Source organism: Thamnophis sirtalis, unplaced genomic scaffold (assembly GCF_051295495.1).
Source record: "Thamnophis sirtalis isolate CommonGarterSnake01/CBP01778 unplaced genomic scaffold, rThaSir2_p1.2 scaffold_4, whole genome shotgun sequence".
Taxonomy (NCBI): domain Eukaryota; kingdom Metazoa; phylum Chordata; class Lepidosauria; order Squamata; family Natricidae; genus Thamnophis; species Thamnophis sirtalis.
The window spans coordinates 56,832,032-56,853,277 of NW_028261384.1; the positions used below are offsets into that span (position 1 = coordinate 56,832,032).

Sequence of the window (21,246 nt, forward strand, 5' to 3'; positions counted from 1 at the left end):
TAAACCCAAAACAGGTGTGTGTTTTTAAAGGGCAGAACAGCTGTCAGCAACACATCCAATATCATCACACTGATTGGAATCAAGGTTGGCTCACTCCTGGCTCCAATTAGCTCTTGGAGACGTCATTAGGCTAGGGGCTCACATACTTTTTCCTCTCTGCACTATGAATGTTTACATGTTATGTGCAATTAAACCATGGCAACATCTAATGTTTGTGTAGTATTATTTTCAGCAGACTGTGTTTTTCTATTGTTTTGACTTAGATGAAGTTCAGAGCACATTTTATGACCAATTCATTTAAAACTCCATGTAATCCCAAGGGTTCACATACTTTTTCTTGCAACTGTACATACTCCTTGGACACCCGGAGGAAAGGCAGCATATAAATTAAACAAATGAACAAATACATGTCTTTACAAATTTCATATTTGCTTACTTTAACCGACTCTCTTCCTATTATAAGGTGCATCCATCTTGATCCTTCAGCTGTCAGATCTGAGTCTTTTTAATTTTAATGTGATATTTTTGTAAACCACAAAAATATTGGACCTATGTTATTAGTTAGGCTTATTTAACATATATATGATTTCTTTGTGGTACATAGAATCACTTGTTTTGTGAAATGGGTGGCTATATAAATTTGAAAAATAAATAAATAAAAATTAAAGGATAATGACTTCGCCTGCAGAAATGTAATAAATAGTTTTCTTTCCTAATCAAATTCTTTCTTATTTGGCGACCTCTTTCTTCAATATGTATTAATTATTTGTAAGTAGTAAGAAACACCTTTTTTTTTAAATTAAATTGAAAATGGGTGAAAAATGCATCTCCCTTTTTGTTAGGATATTTTTTCTAGTTATTGTATGTTGACCATTCTATACTAGAATACAGAAAAATTTTATGCTCATAATATCCACTAAATATTCTAATATGTATTTTTTTTTCCAGTAAGTGTTAACCTGTATTCCTTAATAGCTGTTTTACACCAGTTGTTATTATGCATACTAGTTCCATTAATGGTAAATACTTTGACTGGATTCTAATTTCTCGAAGAAGCTGTTTCAGAGCTGGTGTTCGCTACTATGTGAGGGGTAAGATTTCTTTGTAATTGTTACATAGATATAAGCAAAAATTATACTTTGTGAGTTATTCTCTTAAATTGCTAGTCTTCTGGCAGTACTAAGAGAGATTTTGCTAGAGAATTCTTATAGCACTTTTAATATTTGTCTGTGTTGATTTATTTTTTATTGGTTAAGGGTAAGTGACAAACTGTTATAGATTGCTTTTAAGAATGTGCACACACACACGCAGGCACACCTGCACAAAAACATTTATTGCAGGCTTAATTTAAAATGTGTTTAAAATAGAGTGAAGATTAGATTTGATATGAAAAACTACAATTTCAGATTTCTTCTTAACCAGGAAGCCTAACATTATTGCTGAGCTCTTTGAAGGATGGGTGGCAATCAAAATATATTAATGAACATTTTCCTTTATATAAATGGATCTGAGGGAAGGATAAGAAGAATATTGCAGAAGAGACATTCAAGTATATTTAGTGACCTTTATTTTTCTTTGAACAAACCCCTTCTGTAGGCCTGCCACAGTTATCTCATTTGTTTTCTCAGTTTATTTCCAAAGTGGCATGCCTAGAAGTCAGTTTTATAGTTCTCTGGATTTTTATTATCATTTTACAGGTATAATTGGTAGAGAAGTATTTCCCTTTGTGACTACTTAAACCATAAGTTACTTAAAAACATAGCTATGAAACAACAACTAGATCCCTTAACAGAAATAGGTTAGCATTACCATTTTAAAGAGTCCTAAGATACACTTTGGTTTTGTTGGATAGGTATTACTATATGAAAGCTGTCACAAAAATGGCTTTCAACTAGATTTGAAGATTTGAAGATAAGGCTTGTTCTATATTTTAAATGCTTCCTGTTTCATAGGTATTGATTCTGAAGGACATGCAGCTAACTTTGTAGAAACGGAACAAATTGTACATTATAATGGAAACAAAGCTTCTTTTGTCCAGGTAATTTTTATTATGCTGGGATCAGAAGTGGTATTCAGCAGGTTCTGACCAGTTCTGGAGACCCGGTAGTGGAAATTTTGAGGATTGGAGAGCCAGTAAATACCACCTCTGACTGGCCTCGTCTCCATCTATTCTCTGCCTCCCGAGTCCCAGCTGATCAGGGTGTGGGATAGGAATTTTGCAGTTTCCTTCCCATGGAGTAGGGAGAGAATGGAGATTTTACACTATCCTTCCTCTGCCACGCCCACCAAGCCAGCCCACAGAACTGGTAGTAAAAAAATTTGAATCCCACCACTGGCATCCCAGCTTGTCTAGTCTGTCTAATTTAATTCTTGCCCTATACATCTTAATACAGGTGTCTGCATTTTATCTTACAATAAATTGACGGGAGGTTTTGCTAATTTTGTTGTATGTTTCACTTCTTATTATCTTTGTTTTCTAGACACGAGGATCAATTCCCTTTTTCTGGTCACAGAGACCGAATCTCAAATATAAGCCAAAGCCACAGATCAGCAAAACAATAAACCATGTGTGTATTTTTTATATCTTTTCCTGTCATTTTGCAGCAGAGGTGTAATATACATCATCCTTATACCTATGCAAACTGCCTTAAGTTGGTTGCTTAAACAATACATAACTTCAGGCTGCAGTTTCCAACCTTTATATGGTTCACTATGTCAACATGAGAAACCTATGAAAAATATCCTGCAAACCAAGAGTTTGTAGTGTCAGACCTGTAACAGCATGGCATACTTGTCTTTCTTAAAGATGATGTTGCAGATCTCCAAAATTAAATAAAATTAATTTCTTAAAAGATGTTGAAATTTCATCAGATTGTTGGTTGTTATTACGTGTGTGTATGTGTACATGCCCATGCATGGTTTTTTTCTTGATATTAAAATACAAATTTTAAATTACTACATTTTGCAAAGTAATATTTATACCAGGAAAAATATATTCTGTATTAAACTAGCTATAAAAGGCCACTGATTATACTTTGTTCTTTTATATTAAATTTTATATTTCAATATTAGTTTACTAATATTGTGGTCTTTAGCTCCCTCTTGTATCTAAAAAAATATTCTATCCAGACTTCTGCAAACTTCAGCATCAAATTTATCTTTTGCTTTCTCTTAATGTTAATGTTCAGGAGTGCAGTGGCTCAGTGGCTAAGATGCTGAGCTTGTCGATCAGAAGGTCGGCAGTTCGAATCCCTAGTTCTGAGTAATGGAGTGAGCTCCCGTTACTTGTTCCAGCTCCTGCCAACCTAGCAGTTCGAAAGCATGTAAAAATGCAAGTAGAAAAATAGAAACCCCTTTTGGTGGGAAGGTAACAGCATTCCATGCTCCTTCGGCATTTAGTCATGCCAGCCACATGACCACAGAGACGTCTTCTGGCTCTTCAGCTGTGAATCGGAGATAAGCACTGCCCTCTAGAGTTGGGGACATGTGCAAGGGGAACTTTTACCTTAAAGATGTACAGCAATATCGTATGAAAATTATTGATGAATTAACGCCTTCATTTACCATTTACAAAACGAGACTTTGCCCCTCTGACCTTGAAATGAGGGATTCAATAATGCTAAACATTTTTAACATGCCATCTTTTTCTGTCTCTTCAAAGCGCTGTTCATTTTGTGAGGCCCCAAAATAGCCCTTCAGTTACTTCTAAAGCTATTTACATTGGGTGGCTGAAGTTTCATTTGTGAAACTATTGATATTACATGTTTTTGGCTGTAAATATCTTCTGCTTCCAGAGTTCATCTTGTATGAACTCTGAAGGGTTTTTTCCCCAGTCTTTTCCAATGGGATATCTTCCAGTTATGTTCTACATGCAGCACTTACAAGCTGCAAGTTCCATAAGTTATAATCTTAAAACACCCAGCATGGTAATTTTAAATCAACAAACTACCCCTGAATCTTGCTCTCTTCATTAAAAGTTTTACATTGATATTAGAAATAGGGATTTTTCTCATTGCCCCTCATCCCCATCTCATCACCAAGACTCATGACAGATAAATCTGTCACATCAGACACAAATTTATACAGTAATTAAAAGAACAAAAGTTCAGTTAAAGATTTATTTCATAATTTAACTGCCATTAATATATTTTGTCTACTGAGGAATGCTACCATCTCTTACACTTGTGAAAAAGATGTACAATTTAATTCAAATGCAATTCAAAATGTATATTGTGTTCATTGTAATCTTTGTTATTTTTATGTATCAGTTTGTATTTCTGTTCAAAAGAATTCTATAACAGGTGTTCAATATATGTATTGTACTCTCTTTTAGATGGATGGCTTCCAAAGGCACTTTGATTCACAGATTATTAGCTATGGAAAACAAATGATTGTTAATCTGGTAGGATTTTAATTTAATTCTGCATCCAAGAATTCATGTTGTTATTGATGCTATATGTAACTGCTGTATGTAACTACTTTGTATTTCCTTTACAGGTTAACCAGAAAGGCTCAGAAAAGCCTCTGGAACAAACTTTTTCAAAAATGGTAACTGGTTTAGGAAATGGAATGATCAAGTATGTATTCACTTTCAATATATTTGATGATTTAGAGCATTTAGTAAAGTATCTATATAGTCCGAGACTTTCTGTGGATGAGAATACTGACATATTTTAGAGCGGCACAGATTTATTTTAAACTTTATTTAATTTTGCAAACAACATAAGGGGTGATGGTACAATTTGCTTCTGAGAGCAAAGATTTTCCTTCATACCGTGACAGATAAGTAAAATGTTTTTTTCTTAACATAATGCCAATGTGTATGAATCATACAAGTGGCAAGAAAATAGGGGCAGTCAGGCATAACACAGGCTATGTAGGCAGTAAACAGGGTCAATCAAAATCGACTCAAATGTCTATACACCAATGCACAGAGTACGAGGAATAAACAGGGTGAATTAGAAATTCAAGTAAATGAGGGCAGATAAGATATTGTTGCCATTACAGAAATTTGGTGAGATGAAACCCACAAATGGAACATACAGCGAGAAGGATTTAAATTATTTAAAAGAAATAGACCAAATAAAAAAGGAGGTGGAGTTGCACTATATATAAGAAATAACTACATCTCTCCAGAAATAGAGCATAACAATGATGAGAACTATCTTGAATGCATTTGGGTCACTGTTAAAGCTTGTGGGGGGGATGACATTGCCAAAGGTCTATACTACAGGCCACCCAATCAAGCAGAGGAGGTAAATGAACTTTTTGTTAGTCACCTAACTAAGGTATGTAGGAAGCACACCACAATAGTAATGGGGAATTTTAACTATCCTCAACTGGGAAACAAACTCTGCACCAAGTGGAAGATCCAACAGGTTCCTAACAAACCTAGCAGACAGTTTTGTTTCCCAAAAACTAGAGAAGGGAACAAGGGGATCGGCCATATTGGACTTAATTCTCACTAACAGAGAGGTAATGATAGAAGGTGATGAAGCCACAGGAACCTTGGGGGCAAGTGACCCTGCAATATTGGAATTCAACATTATGCAAATACAAGTAGTAGAACAAAGTCAAACTTGGTCTTGGACTTTAAGAGAGCTAATTTCAATAAACTTAGAGAAAGCTTGGGAAGAATTCCATGGATGAGAATCCTCAAGGGGAAAACAACTCAAGAAGCTTGGGAAATTTTGAAAAATTAGATTACAAAAGCCCAGCCTAGCACAATACCAATGAAGAAGAAAAATAACAGCTGCCAAAAGAAACCAGCATGGCTGCATAAAAAAGTCTCTGACAAATTGAAAGACGAAAAAGAGAAGTATAAAAAGTGGAAAGGGGGGGATAACTAAGGCAGAATATCAGCAAATAGCCTGAGCCTGTAAAGATGAAGTGAGGAAAGCTAAGGCTCACATGAAGAAAGGCTTGCCACAAAGATAAAAAAATAACAAAAGAAGCTTCTTCCAACATATTAAAAGCAAGAAAAAAGTTAAGGAAACAATTGGTCCATTGCTGGGAGAAAGTGGCAAGAAGGTGACAATTAACAGGGAGAAAGCAGAATTATTTAACGTATTTTTTGCATCTGTCTTTACACAAAGGCATAAAACAGTCCAACCTATCAAAAACAGCACCACAAAAATCAGATTAGAAACAGAAGTTGAAATAGGGAAGAAAATGGTAAGTGTCTACCTTAGATGAGTTCAATCACCAGGACCAGATGGATTACACGCTGGGGTTCTGAAGGATTTGGCAGATGAGATCTCAGAACCACTGAACTGTATCTTTCAGAACTCCTGGAGCACCGGGGAACTGCCAGAGGATTGGAAAAGAGCTGATGTGGTTCCCATCTTCAAAAAAGGAAAAAAAAATAGATCCAGGAAAAACAGACCTATCAGCCTGACCTCAATACCAGGAAAGATTCTGGAAAAGATAAGCAACAAATTAGTGAACACCTCAAAGTAAACAAAGTAATAGCCAAAAGTCAATATGGGTTTGTCAAAAACAGATCATGTCGGACTAATCTTTTTGCATTCTTTGACAAAGTGTCAAAATTAGTGGACCAGAGGAATGCCGTCGATAAAGTTTACTTGGACTTCAGTAAGGCATTTGATAAGGTAGACCATAACCTACTACTAGATAAAAGTAGAAGAATGTGGGTTAGACAGCATCACCACCAGATGGATTTGTAACTGGCTGACCAACCGCACTCAACGTGTAATCCTCAATTGAATTGCATCTACATGGAGGGAAGTATGCAGTGGAGTACCCCAAGGCTCTGTTTTAGGCCCAGTACTCTTCAACATCTTCACTTGGATGAGGGAATAAAAGGGGAACTCATCAAATTTGCAGATGACACCAAGCTGGCAGGAATAGCCAACAGTTCAGAAGAAAGGTTTAAGATACAGAAGGATCTTGATAAACTTGAACATTGGGCACTATCCAATAAAATGAAATTCAATGGTGAAAAGAGTAAGGTACTACATTTAGGCAAGAAAAACGAAATGCACAGGTACAGTATAGGTGGTACCTTGCTCAATAGTAGTAACTGAGAGGGAACTTGGAGTCCTAGCAGACAACCATTTAAATATGAGCCAGCAATGTGCAGCAGCTGCCAAAAAAACCAACACAGTTTTGGCTGCATTAACAGGGATAGAATAAAGGTCACGTGAAATGTTAATATCACTTGATAATGCCTTGGTAAGACCACACTTGGAATACTACATTCAGATTTGGTCACCATGATGTAAAAAAAGATGTGGAGACTCTACAAAGAGGGCAGAGAAGAGCAACAAAGATGATTAGGGGACTGGAGACTAAAACATGAAGAATGGTTGCAGGAATTGGGTATGTCTAGTTTAATGAAAAGAAGGACTAGGGGAGACATGATAGCAGTATTCCAATATCTCAGGGGTTGCCACAAAGAAGAGGGAGTCAAACTATTCTCCAAGGCACCTGAGGGTAGAACAAAAAGTAATGGGTGGAAACTAATCAAGGAGAGAAGCCATACTTGGAATACTACACACTTAGAGCTGAGGAAAAATTTCCTGACAGTTAGAACAATTAATCAGTGGAACAACTTGCCTCCAGAAGTTGTGAATATCCCAACACTGGAAGTCTTTAAGAAGATGTTGGATAGCCATTTGTCTGAAATGGCATAGGGTTTCCTGCCTAGGCAGGGGGTTGGACTAGAAGACCTCCAAGGTCCCTTCCAACTCTGCTATTGTGTTGTATTGAAGCCATTTTGTGATTGTGTTGGTAACATATCCATCTCTCTAAAAGTGTTATAACCCCCATAGGTAAGCAGCAAAAGCCCCAAAGTGGGATAGAAAGATGTAAGGTACAATGATTCTTATAGATGTTTTAAATCTAAGACGATTACAGACGATGTTTCATTCATGGGTAGAAGTAGGAATTCCTATAAGAATTTCCAAGATAAGGGTAAACTTACAATTAGAAAGAAATTCTGAATGCACTAGTATCCTATAATTTTGGGTAATGTAATCTTTGGCAGTTTTTGTTTGAAAAAGAAAGCAAAAAACTGTAGACCTATTCATGAAGAGTAAAGAATACAAACTATTATGTATGAAGGTTATTTTTAAAAATTTAGTGCTTAATATCATTGTTTCTTGAAGAACATTCCTTGACCTTACCTGTATAACCTTGCTGTCCAGCATAGATTTTCACTGTTCCCAAAATAAAACAAAATTCAAAAAATAGTCACATAGATGTTGTATTTTGAAGGAGAATCTTACCACTGCTTAGTAAAAATTACCCAGAACATTTATTTTTATGAGGCTTTTGTCTATATGGACCTTTAAGTACTAGTAAATGCATTATTTAGTCACATATTCTTTTTTTGCCCAGGTATGTAGCCTTTGATTTTCATAAAGAATGCAGTCGTATGAGATGGGATAGACTCCAAATTTTACTGGATCAACTTGCTGCACCACAAAATGAATATGGGTAATATATGCAACTGAAATACAGTAGGCAAACATATCATTTTGAATAGCTGAAGCTGCCTAATAGCAGATGTCTGATGTTCCTGTTTCTGCCCCCCCCCCAAAAAAAAACCTCACTCTTTCAGTAATGTTTTAATAAGATGATCTAAGCATATACCTATATAGGCTGAAATAGAAAACCATGGCTTATTATTGACAAAAGTGCACATCCATTTGAATTTGTATAGGATTGTAATTCAAAAGATCCCATTATCGGGAGATTCGAGCCAATGTCGCGACGAGACAACATGCGGTCTCGATTGTCCGAGATCCCCGTTGATTCTTTTATTGCTACGTGGTCCCAATGGACCTAAGCCATCCCGTAGAGACGGTGACAGGGAGACAAAGCCTTGCTGGTCTCAAGGACATCGCCTGATTGACCCAAGGGAAGCTCTCCAGGTTAGCAATAAATAGACAGCCCCGTGCTGACAAAGTCGGAAACAGCTTCGGAAAGAAGGCAGTGAAAGTGAGTCCATCTGGTGAGATTTTTTCTTTGAGAATGATTGTCCAAAGGAATTCTTTTGTTTAAAGATAAATTAGTCCCTTAAGCAAAGAACAAAGCGGCGCAATTTATCTTTATTGAACTGCCTTAGAAACTTTTTTTTCCTTTTTCTTCTTTGTAACGATGTTTTGTGGATTGAAGTGATTGTAACCTTTCCTGTTTCTCTTCGCAAGTGAACGAGCTGTTTTTTTTTTGTCTTCCTATTTTTAGCAGCCTTATTTGTTGCCTTGAACTAAAATTTCTTTTATCCTATCAATTCTTCTTATTACTTCTCATTGATTCCCATTAAAGACATTTAAAAAATTTTATTTTTTACAAGCCTGAGACAAACGGGAGTAAAATCGAATCTGCCACTTGGAAGCCAGAACGGTTTTAGTTTTTTTTCTTGAAACATTGCATCCTTTGTTCTTTCTGGTTTTGATCTTACTGACTCTGTAACTGTAAAACATTCAAGGGCACGGTTGTTTTTACAGGTGTCTTTTTGAAACACTCTTGGTAAGTGAAGGAAAAGGAAAGAGAAAGATAGATCCCTTCCTTGTTGAGGAATGTGAAAGAACTTGTGGTTAATTCAATTTAAAACATAACATTATATACACTAAAGAGATTTTAAAGGCTAAAGTGGCAGTGGATATTAGAATTCCCCCTTCTTTTTTTCTCCTTGTTTTTCTTTTTCTTTTCTGGAATCATGTATCAATTTTCAGATGAGGGAACCCTAAGTTTTTTGGCTGGAATTCAAAAGATATTGGAAGGATTTGAGAGATTCAACAAGAAGTTGGATAGGTTATTGTCCTCTACAGCAAAAGATGATGGACTTGGAGCCCCCAAAATTAAAGAAATGAATGTAGATGGAGAAGACCAAAATAAGATAACATATGATCTTACTGATGGAGCAAACATGGGTGAAAGTCCAAAGAAGAAAATATGTAAAAGTGAACCTGATATCCTGGAGTTCTATCCCCCTGTTCAAGATATAGGGAGGGGGAGGGGGAATTGATGATGATGGAGTCAAGAAGAGAAACCATTTTAGAAATATGTTTGACAATTAAAGATATGTTAATTTTAATACCAATTCAAGGGCAACAAGACTCTGAGAGATCTTTTAAGAAACAAAGTGCTGAGAGAAGTTCATAAAAACCTCATAAAGGAATTAATAAGAGGATTGATGCAACAACTGACAGAAGAAATAAGACTGTTTTCCTACTGCAAAGACACAGGCTGATAAACGAACTGTTGATGGGAAAAAATCTTAATTAATTTTTGGTGACTAATAGCTAGGAATTCTAGTATTTTGTAGATTCCTTTAGATTGTTTTTAAATGTGTTTTTCATTAACAAGTAACTCATTATGATAATAACAATGACATAATAATTCTAACTAGTAAAAACATCTTGGATGTAAATAGCAAACTGGGATCTGGGGAATTTTTTTTTTATGAATGTACCTAACAAACTTTTGTTTAGATTTGTTACAAAGAGGTAATTTTTCTTTTGTCTGCTGAGAGGAGAGGTGATATAAACAATAAACAATCTTTAGTTACATATAACAATAATGATGACAATAATGACAATAATGAAATAATAATTTTGACTAGTAAAAGCTATTTGGATATAAATTGCAAATTGGGACCTGGGAAGAAGACTTATACATTTTTAAGCAATACATTTTTGTTTAGATTAGGTATAAACATGAAATTTTTCTTGGGTCTGATGAGTGGAGATGTGATATATATAGCAAATCTTTAATTAACTACAATAACAACAAGGAAACGTTAATGTTTAATGGGATCTACATGTGCTGGCAGTAGAGGGGGGAATGCTTAGATATTTTATTAACTGATTTCTTTGTTAGAATAAGTCACCAGGTGTAATATTACTGGAGGTTTATTGAAATTGCTAATAAATGCCAGTAGGTAGTTGTGTTTTTTAAATACAAAGGGTTTCAGATAAAAAGCACGGTTAAATAATTTTAGTTGAATGAGAATTGTGGTACATAGATAGCAGTAAAATATATGAAGATTTCAGAGGTAAATTGTACAAGTCAATATGAAGGAAGTATATGTAATGATTGTGGTAGAAATGCACAAAAACTATTTGTAACATGCTTTCTACAAGATGCAATGAAAGATGATTCTTTTTTTTATTTTGTTCAGTTAAAACAATAAAAAACTTTTTAAAAAATCCCATTATCTTTCTCACTCTATCTAAGAGTGTAAATATTTGTCTGCATTTTGTTTGTATAATGTACTGTTTCTTAATTAAATGTATAGATAAATCTGGATATATTTAAATTTGCAAAAAGTTGTTAGGAAGTTAGCTAATTTTATTTTAATTTCTAAAAAATATAAATAGTCTTCCATTAGAAAAATGGCTCAATGCTTATTTCCAATTGCTTATAGGCTTGTAAATAGGTAGTCCTCGACATGATCAAATTGAGCACAAAATTTCTGTTGCTAAGAGAGACATTTGTTAAATGAGTTTTGCCCCGTTTTACAACTTTAGTTGCCACAGTTAATAAATGAATCACTGCAGTTGTGTAGTAACACAATTGTTATGTGAATCTTGTGGCCCCATTGACTTTACTTGTTAGAAAATGATCACAAAAATCTGAGACACTGCGACAGTCATAAATATGAGTCAGTTGCCAAGCACTCAATGAAGCGGTGGACGTGATGAACCAGGGTCTGGAAGCTGTTAAAGACTGGATGAGAGCAAACAAACTGGTGCTCAACCCAGACAAGACCGAGTGGCTGTTGTGTTTTCCTCCCAATAATTTGACCACCGTACCATCAATCAGGCTGGGGGGACAAAATTTATACCCCTCAGATAGGGTCCGCAACTTGGGAGTCCTCCTGGATTCACAGCTGAGTTTTGACCACCATCTATCGGCTGTGACCAGGGGGGCATTTGCCCAGGTTCGCCTGGTGCGCCAGTTGCGGCCCTACCTGAATCGGGAGGCTCTCACGACAGTCACTCGAGCCCTTGTGATCTCTAAGCTGGAATACTGCAATGTGCTCTACATGGGGCTGCCCTTGAAGAGCACCCGGAGACTTCAGCTAGTACAGAACGCGGCCGCGCGAGTGATTGTGGGTGCACCTCGGTTCGCCCACATAACACCTATCCTCCGCGAGCTGCGCTGGCTGCCTGTGGATCTCCGGGTGCAATTCAAGGTCTTACTTACCACCCATAAAGCGCTCCATGGTAGTGGATCTGACTATCTGAGAGACCGCCTCCTGCCAATAACCTCCCTGCGTCCCATCAGATCGCATAGAGCGGGCCTCCTCCGTATTCCATCCGCCAGTCAGTACCGACTGGCGACTACCCGGAGGAGAGCCTTCTCAGTTGCTGCTCCGACGCTATGGAACAATCTCCCCGTGGAGATTCGTACCCTGACCACAGTCCAGGCCTTCCGCACAGCCCTTAAGATCTGGCTAGCCCGTCAGGCCTGGGGATAAATTCTCTTGCCCCTCCCGAATGCTGAGTGAATGTTGTGTTTTAGTATTTTTTAGTTATTTCACATTTTTTTTTCTGTATTTTGTCTTTCACTCCCCTTCCCTTACTATTGTAAGCCGCCCTGAGTCCCCTCACGGAAAAGGGCGGCCTATAAATGCTAAATAAAATCTAAAAAAAATCTAAAAATCATCTGAATTTTGATCACATGATAATGGGAATGCAGCAATGATTGTGTGGAAAATGGTCATAAGTCATTAAATAAACTGTTGTAAGTCAAGATTTCCCACTTACAAACCTATAAGCAATTGGAAATAATCATTAAGTCATTTTTCTAATCTGATATAGTATATCTTTAACCAAGGAAGCTCTTGATAAAGACAGTTGTATATTTAAACTTTGTTGTGTTTCAATGAGTTGTCTGTAGTTACAAATATAGTTAGATCTAATTCATTCTACCGCTGTTAGTAAGATACCTTGGAGGTTTCTTTGGCAGACAAAAGATGAAGATTAGTTGAAATCAACTGATATTTTTTATTAAGGCAGTGACAATAATTAATATTTCTTTGTTTTGGTTCTGTGGATATATTAAGCCAAAATAAGTGTTATTTTGTGAATTCTTGCACAAAATAATAAGCACTTTATTTTTTTATTCAGCTATTTTCTAGTTGATGCAGAAGGGAAGGTAGATACACAACAGGAAGGAATATTCCGCAGCAACTGTATGGATTGCCTGGACAGGACAAATGTGGTTCAGAGCCTTTTAGCACGCCGTTCTCTACAATCACAGCTGCAGGTTAAGATTGCCTTCTGTATAAGGACTTCTTCCTCATATTTTAAGAATTAAAGAACGCAATAACTCTAATAGCCATTCAGTAAATAAAATGTATTTTTCCTGAAAGTGATATATTAGAATATGAAAATATGCCTCTGTTTATGGGTGTATTCTGAAACAATTAATTCTAATTTCCATGCTTTTAAACTCTTAGCAGAATTTTAGTTAATAATGGTTTCTTTTGTTCTTGTAGAGATTAGGTGTTTTGCATGCTACCCAGAAACTTGAAGAACAAGCAGAATTTGAGAAAATTTATAAAAATGGTGGGTTTCTATTTTGATAAGTAAAACCTTATCCTGTATTCTACTTACTTGCCATCTCTTTTTTACAAAACACTATTCTCTGTTCATAGCATGGGCTGATAACGCAAATGCTTGTGCCAAACAATATGCTGGAACGGGTGCCTTAAAGACAGACTATACCAGGCAAGTTTGAGCCAGACTTTCTTTACCACAAATATATTGATACAATTTCAGAAAGAGTATTTAGAGATTGTTCATTTACTGATTTATTAAACTCAGTTATGATAGTATAATAGTGTAATAGTTAACAGCTACATCAGTGGAAAAACTTGAATTAGAATGGGCATACTTTGTCTAACCAGCCTAATAGGTATCTTAAAGCAGCTTATGGCAACTAGTGATTACTAATAAAAACATACAAAAGATCCAGAAAAAAAGAATCTTAGTAAAATTTGTCTTATTGTCAGTCAATCTAAAGATACATCTTACATTGGGTTGACATTTGAATGGCTGAAAACTTTTTTCAAGATTCTTACTTCTAATCTTAGTTATTCTTGTTTAAACCATCAATGGAAATATATTATCATCTTAAGAAGATAATTGTTTGTATAGCAGCTACTAAATAATTAAATTCATAAGTAAACTAAATCACTGTAGGAATACCAACATAATAAACTTTTTTGGATACATTTTGCATAAACAAGGATGAACTATTATGAAATAAGCACCAGCAATCTAGGCTTTGATATAAATTTGCAGGAAGAGAAAGACAGTTTTCTCAAAAGGGTCTAGGAGAATTTGGCCATGTCAGCTTGGCGTGAGTAGCTCGCCCCTACCAAGCTCTTGGCATCACTCTGCTCAACTGCTCACTCACCTACTCACCCAACTATCCCTCTGGGGGGAAGCCCCTGGCCACTGCTCTGCACTCTGTCCACCCTCTTGGTTGCCTGGCTGATTGGCTTTCCTTCCAGCTGCCCACAGTGAGTTGTCCCTGCGGCAAATTGACTGTGTTGAGCTGTCCTGCAATGACTTGGTAAGTTAGCAGAGGGAACTTGGCAGTGGCGAGCTGGCCATGCCTAGCTGTCCCATTATGTTCTCAAAGGGCATATTAAAATTTGCAAGGTCTTTGTCTGGAATTTTTTGGTTTCCCTTTTGATTGAGAGCAAAAAGAAAAATTATCTAACTTCAAAAACAGATATAATTATAATAGCCTAAATAAGACTCAGCCTTCCCTTTTAATCATGAAAGTAACTCTTACTGGAAGAGCAGTATAAATAAAATTAATGCAAGTAGTTCTTAACTTGCAACCACAATTGAGCCCAAAATTTCAATTGCTAATCAAGATAGTTGTTAAGTGTGTTTTGCTCCATTTTATGATCTTTTGCCACAATTTTTTAATGAATCATTGCAGTTGTTAAACTATTAACACAGTTGTTAAATGAATTTGACTTTCCTATTAAATTTGCTTTCAAAAAGATTGCAAAAGATGATCACACGATCCCTGGACACTGCAATAATCATAAATACATGCCAGTTGCCAAGGGTTCAAATTATGATCATGTGATTATGGGAATGCTACAATGGTTGTAAGTGTGAAAAATGGTCATAAGTCACTTTTTTCAATGCTATTCAAAAGGTTACTAAATGAATGATTGCAAGTTGGCTATCTAACGCATGCATCTCATCTATATATTTACAAAAATAAGTCAATGCAAGGAATTTCAATACTGTTCAGTTTCTAATATACTTGGTATTACATTTCTGACCTTTTGAGAGATCTTCCGTATTAATGTTGAAATCCTATTTTCAAAAATTCAGAACTGGAAAGAGAACACAATGGGGTCTATTAATGGATGGTTGGAACTCACTAATTCGTTACTATAAAAACAACTTTTCTGATGGATTTAGACAGGTAAGGTTTCCCACTCACCTGCTGCATTTATTTAGCTTTAACTGTTGCCTTGTGTTTAATTTAAAAGAATGTCATCACTGTGCTCAGGAATATGTAATATTTATATTTCATATTTCTAAATCACCTACTGTAAATCTTTCAAAGAAATGTTGCTGCTTTGTTAAATTGTTACAAATTGGGCTGCGTTTGAAGACCATGAAGTAGTTTGGGGTGTTGGGAGTAAATGATTAAGATGACATGTCATTTAATTTATATTATGGATTGTTTTTCAGGATGCTATAGATCTCTTTCTTGGAAATTATTCAGTGGATGAAGTAGATTCTCTCAGTCCTTTTCATATACAGAAAGACTGGAAGTTTTTGGCTGTAAGAACTTCATAAATGTTTTGCTATTTGTTTATTTTTTTACAAGCATTGTTGAGTTTGGTTAGACTAATGAAGTTTTGGGAATACTTTCAGCACTTCCAAACAACATTTGGAAGTCTTTCAGCACTTCCAAATGTTGTTTGACAAAATGTAGGACATATTTTAGGATATAAATATTCATTGTAAAGGAGAATCACAAGGATTTGTTAGATGAGTCTCATTTTTTTTCCCTAAGTGTTGAGAGTTATGTAGAAATTCAAACAATTTTGGAGATGAAGTTTAAGTCTTGCAGTAGCCTGGTTCAGGCTGCCATAACTTGGCTTCCTGTCTGCTAACATATCACCTGCTTTAGAGATATTTCTAAATATCTCTAAATTTCTATAACCCCAACTATAGCCAGTGACTTTCAAACAACGCAATATTTGAAAGAAAGTTTAAAACTGTGGAATCACATCTTGGTGTATTTGGAAGATTTTAGCTGTAATTTCATGGGTTATACTAGACAGAATGAAATAAAATGACTTGATTATCATAGCTTTGTACTTTGTACTTAAATGTGTTGTATAGTTTGTTAAAGGTAGAGGATAGCAACTGGAATTGCAGAAATGATTTTAAATGTTAAAAAGGGATTAATGCACTGAATGCAGCTTTTTTCTTCTCAGCTTTTTTTCCATCTATGCAACTTATGAGATTAGAAAAAGAAATGTAAATTAATAATGGGATTTTCTTGTTTAGTAATTCGAGAGAAAATTCACATGACAAAAAGCTGCACTTATGTATTGCGGGCAACAGTAATTCAGCAGCCTTTTAGTTTGTGTTTTTAATAAGCTTCATAGAAAAAGCAGAAATAAAATAAGAGGAGTATAGCGAGGCTAGCAAACATTTGTAGTCAAGGCCTCCTCTCTTTTTAAAAAAAGTCTAAAGAAACTGGGAAGTTATTGTGGACAAGCATTCATGCCTATTATTTGAGAGAGAAAGAGAATAAATCTTTAAAAATATGTTTTGCTATTCTACTTAAAAACAATAAAAAATGGTACTGGTAAATTTTGTGCAACCTTCACCTTGCCAGTCCCTGAGTTATGATAGAAATGAGCAGAGGACACAAGAATGGAGTTACAGGGCAAGTTTCTTGTTTGATGACCAACTCTACTTTTTCTTTAAATTTGTTTAAAGAGAATCTAGTTCTTTTAGAACTAGATTAAACATGTAACTTAGCACCATTGACAATATTTTATATGTTATATACTTTATATGTTATATATGTGTTATATATGAGAAATGCAGTGAGCGAGATTTTTTGCAGCATGCAACATCATTTTTGTGTTTGGGATGCATAACAGATTTTCATAATGACATAAGTAAAAGACATACAGGTAGTCTTCAACTTTCAACAGTTTGTTTAGTGACCGTTCAAAGTTACATTGGCACTGAAAAAAGTGACTTATGAGCATTTTTCACACTTTTGACTGTTGCAGCATCTCCATGGTCATGTGATCAAAATTTGGATGCTTGACAACTAGATCATATTTATGATGGTTGCAGTTTCCTGGGGTCATGTGATCATCTTCTGACAAGTAAAGCCAATGGGGAAGCCCGATTCACTTAACAACTGTTACTAATTTAACAACTGCATTGATTCACTTTACAAATGTGGCAAGAAAAGCCATAAAATGTGGCCAAACTCACTTATCAAATTTCTCACTTAATAACATAAATTCTGGGCTCAATTATGGTCATATGTCGAGGACTACCTGTATTCTAAAATATTATATATGTTCTTCCGGACATTAAGGGGTGATATATACATTGTGACTTTTAAAACTTTTTGGGAGCTGAAGCTATAAAACCATACATTTGGATTCTGTATGTATATCATATACAACTAGACTTTCAAATTGTTATGCATTGTGCATTACCTTCTAACTATGTACATTTCTTTCTTTCTCCAGTTACCTATTATTATGGTAGTTGCTTTCTCAATGTGCATTATCTGTTTGCTTATGGCAGGTAAGTAATCATTCAGCCTTTCTACACATCATACTGAAAGAGCCAAGGTGGCGCAGTGGTTAAATGCAGCACTGCAGGCTACTGCTAGATCAGCAGGTCAGCGGTTCAAATCTCACCGGCTCAGGGTTGACTCAGCCTTCCATCCTTCCGAGGTGGGTAAAATGAGGACCCAGATTGTTGGGGGCAATATGCTGACTCTCTGTAAACCGCTTAGAGAGGCCTGAAAGGCCTATGAAGCGGTATATAAGTCTACTGCTATTGCTATATTGCTATTACTATTGCTATTGCTATACTGCAAGTTATTTTTGACAAGACCTATCACTTAGTGACCAGTTACAAGAAGATTTCCCTGGGATACTTACTGTGTTTCTATGAAATTAAGACTGGGTCTTACTTTTTTGGACCAAAAGACCCATTAGGTGTTATTTTCAGGGCGTCTTATTTTGCAACTGTCCACCCACTCCCTCCCACCATCTACTTTCCCACAATTGCAATGGCTTACAGGGCTTCCCAGGGCAGACATACTTTTCACTCGAGAGGGAGAAACGATGGAGAACTTGAAACTTTGTCTGCTTGCAAATGGGATGCTTTGAAATGGAGCTAAGCACATTGAGATCTCCTGCGTTCCCCCCCACGGCTCTGCCGTGTACTTTTCACCCAGAGGGATATGAAGCTTAATCTGCTTGCAAATGAGATACTTTGAAATGGAGCGATTAGCTACATTCAAACCACCCCATTTGCAAGCAAAGATTCATCTCCTTCTGGGCCAAAAGTATGTGGTGGAGCCAGGCAGAGGTACGGGGGTGGGGTGGGGGGGGGGGGGAAGGCAGGTGATCCCAACATACCATCCACTCTGTCCGATCATCTCTCAGGTTGCCCATGGCTATGCAGGGCAGATTCCCGCAGGGGCCTCAGGATTGCCTGCCTTCCCCCTCCCCTGTGCCTCTCCCTCCTGCTGGTGCCCCCATGCAAGCCTCCCATGAGTCAGGCAGCTATGCAGCACATCTGGATCACCTGTCTCCTCTCCCCCGCCTCTGCGCTCAGACTTATCTGCGCTGTTCCAAGGGGCCAGCGGGCTGCGGCTGCTGTTGGACACCATCGGCCTCCGCATGCTCACCACTTCTTGTGCTGGCTATGCCCATCCCCTGGGGTAATTTTTGTGGTACTGCTTATATTACGCCTATCCCAAAAAATCAGGCTAGGCTTATCTTCAGGGTGGGTCTTATCTTTGGAGAAACACAGTACAACCTGGATTCATACTTCAGATTAGACAAAGTCCCTGTCCCTGTGGTCAGTTGACCAAACGTTAGGCACTGGAGTGCATTTCAGCCATTTGCAGCATCCCATAGTCACATGATTGTGTTTTATGATGGTGTTGCCAAAAACCAGCATTTATTTCCAATTTTCAGCAAAACTGCATCTAAAGTGAACCAATTTTTTAAATGTCTGCTATAAAAAAAGATCGTAAAATTGGGTTTGTCATGTTACTGACCCATTTACAAGTGTTTTATGACTTATGACTGATATTCAGGCTCCATTACAGTCGTAAATTGAGAATCACCTGTAGTCCTTAACGGTTTTTTTGGCAAGATTTCAGAAATGGCTTGTTAGAAGTGGCTTGTTGATAATTTTCGAGGGCTGAAAGAGTGTGACTGGCCTGAATTCACTCAACTGCCTTTGTACTTAAGGCAGGACTAGAATTCACCCTCTTCTAGTCCTTCTCGGATAAGAGTTGATTAAAGATTAATCAGATGTGTTTGAATCATCAAGACAATGCTGGTGACTATTCCTGATATACCTCATATATCATCTTCTTTCAAAATCACAAATGGAGAAAATAGCTTTTACAAGTTTGTATATGAGAATATCCTCTCAACATGATTGTCCTTATCATATGGAAAAGAGTTGTTTTTATAAGGGATGGCTGTTGTCACAATACTAGTTTTGTGGCTTGTAATTGAAAAGAATTTATTACATCTTGCAGGGGACACATGGACAGAGACACTGGCGTACGTGATGTTCTGGGGAAGTGCAAGTTTTGGAACTCTTGCTATCATCCTTTACAATGGCAAAGATTTTGTAGATGCACCTAGGCTAGTCCAAAAGGAAAAAATGGACTGAATTTGTGTGTGTGGAAAGCGGCTTGGTAGAGATGGCTCCTCAGTTCATACATGGAGTCTCTACTGACCTGCTTTCCACACCAATTTTTTTTTGGGGGGGGGGGCAGTTAGGTTTCATTTTTAAAGGGTGAGAAGGTGATTCCATTTGGTTACTTGATGGAAGGGACTTACCTTTTTGTTCTACAGTTACAATGATTTTCAGAGTATTGCATTTGTTAGACGACTTGCACACACAAGATGGAAGTGAAAGTCAGTAATGCTATGCCCTAACACAGGGATACCTGAATTCCTAAAGAATCTGTGACTATATTATTCCAGCAGTATATTATTATAAATCTTAGATAGCTCCATTGCTAAGGAGGATCTGGTGTATCAAGAAATCTCTGTTGTTAGATTAAAGTACGTATCATTTACCTTCTTCAATACATGGAAAAGCTTTGCTTATTAACCATAATAAATAATTGCTGCTTTAGTGATTTTGGATTGGGTATCCATATAAATTGGTAATATTGCAAATACGGTTTTTTTATTAAGTCCAAGAGCATCTGTTTTCTTAGATTTCTATAAATACAGTACTTTTTTATTTTAAAAAAAAGTTCCTCCAGCTAGTAATGGATGAGAATAATGCAATATTGTTAAAACATTGTTGAGAGAATGAGATGTACAACTGATTTTCATGGGATATGTCTTGTGCTGCTTTAATTACTGTCCTTAGCTTTAGATAAATTTCCACGATTCAAATTGTTGTTTTTTAAAAAAAAAAGATGTACATGAAATCAAAGAATGTAAAAATGGTTATTTAAACACTCTCTTGCTAAAGGTCCAAAGTATTCATTTCTTTTTGAAGAATCTCAAATGTCAGATGGAGTTTTGAAATCCAGCTACTATATCTGCTGCCTTGGATTTAAAAAGAATGATCTGTGGAAAATTGAATGAATATTTAAAAAAAAAAGTCTTGGGAAATATTCCATGTTTGCACTTGAGATCAGCATCAACTTTTTGTGCATGCCATAACTATTTCTCTACAACTGTAACTATTAAAATGATTAAGCTATAAGTCTTATGCTAATTATTAATAAATATGTCTCAACTCTAGTGCTTCCAAGCTTTCTATTGAAACTACATCTAAATCAAGGTCTACTTTCTAATTTATTTGGGTTCAAAACCAGACATGAATCAGCTTCAAGTGCAGTGCATTATTTTTTAGTAAATTCAGCTAGATTGAAATTATCTTATTTAAATACTAGGAGTTTGCGTAACAAGCTTCAGCAGATAAGCTTCAGATAAAGGTTGCTTCTCCTAAGTTAAAACTAAATGGA

General features: G+C 36.3%; 1 protein-coding gene across 1 annotated transcript in view; it reads left to right on the forward strand.

Moving 5' to 3' along the window:
• Positions 1–21,022, forward strand: part of SACM1L (SAC1 like phosphatidylinositide phosphatase) — a 45,128-nt gene extending 24,106 nt beyond the window's left edge. Inside the window, exons 8-20 of the mRNA XM_087712969.1 lie at positions 990–1,091; positions 1,953–2,038; positions 2,481–2,567; positions 4,334–4,402; positions 4,498–4,577; positions 8,362–8,460; positions 13,104–13,242; positions 13,475–13,544; positions 13,634–13,706; positions 15,342–15,435; positions 15,708–15,800; positions 17,750–17,807; positions 19,792–21,022. Coding sequence (XP_087569095.1) covers positions 990–1,091; positions 1,953–2,038; positions 2,481–2,567; positions 4,334–4,402; positions 4,498–4,577; positions 8,362–8,460; positions 13,104–13,242; positions 13,475–13,544; positions 13,634–13,706; positions 15,342–15,435; positions 15,708–15,800; positions 17,750–17,807; positions 19,792–19,928 — 1,187 coding nt within the window. The 3' untranslated portion in view covers positions 19,929–21,022. The remainder of the gene's footprint in view (positions 1–989; positions 1,092–1,952; positions 2,039–2,480; positions 2,568–4,333; positions 4,403–4,497; positions 4,578–8,361; positions 8,461–13,103; positions 13,243–13,474; positions 13,545–13,633; positions 13,707–15,341; positions 15,436–15,707; positions 15,801–17,749; positions 17,808–19,791) is intronic.
• Positions 21,023–21,246: the final 224 nt, after the last annotated feature.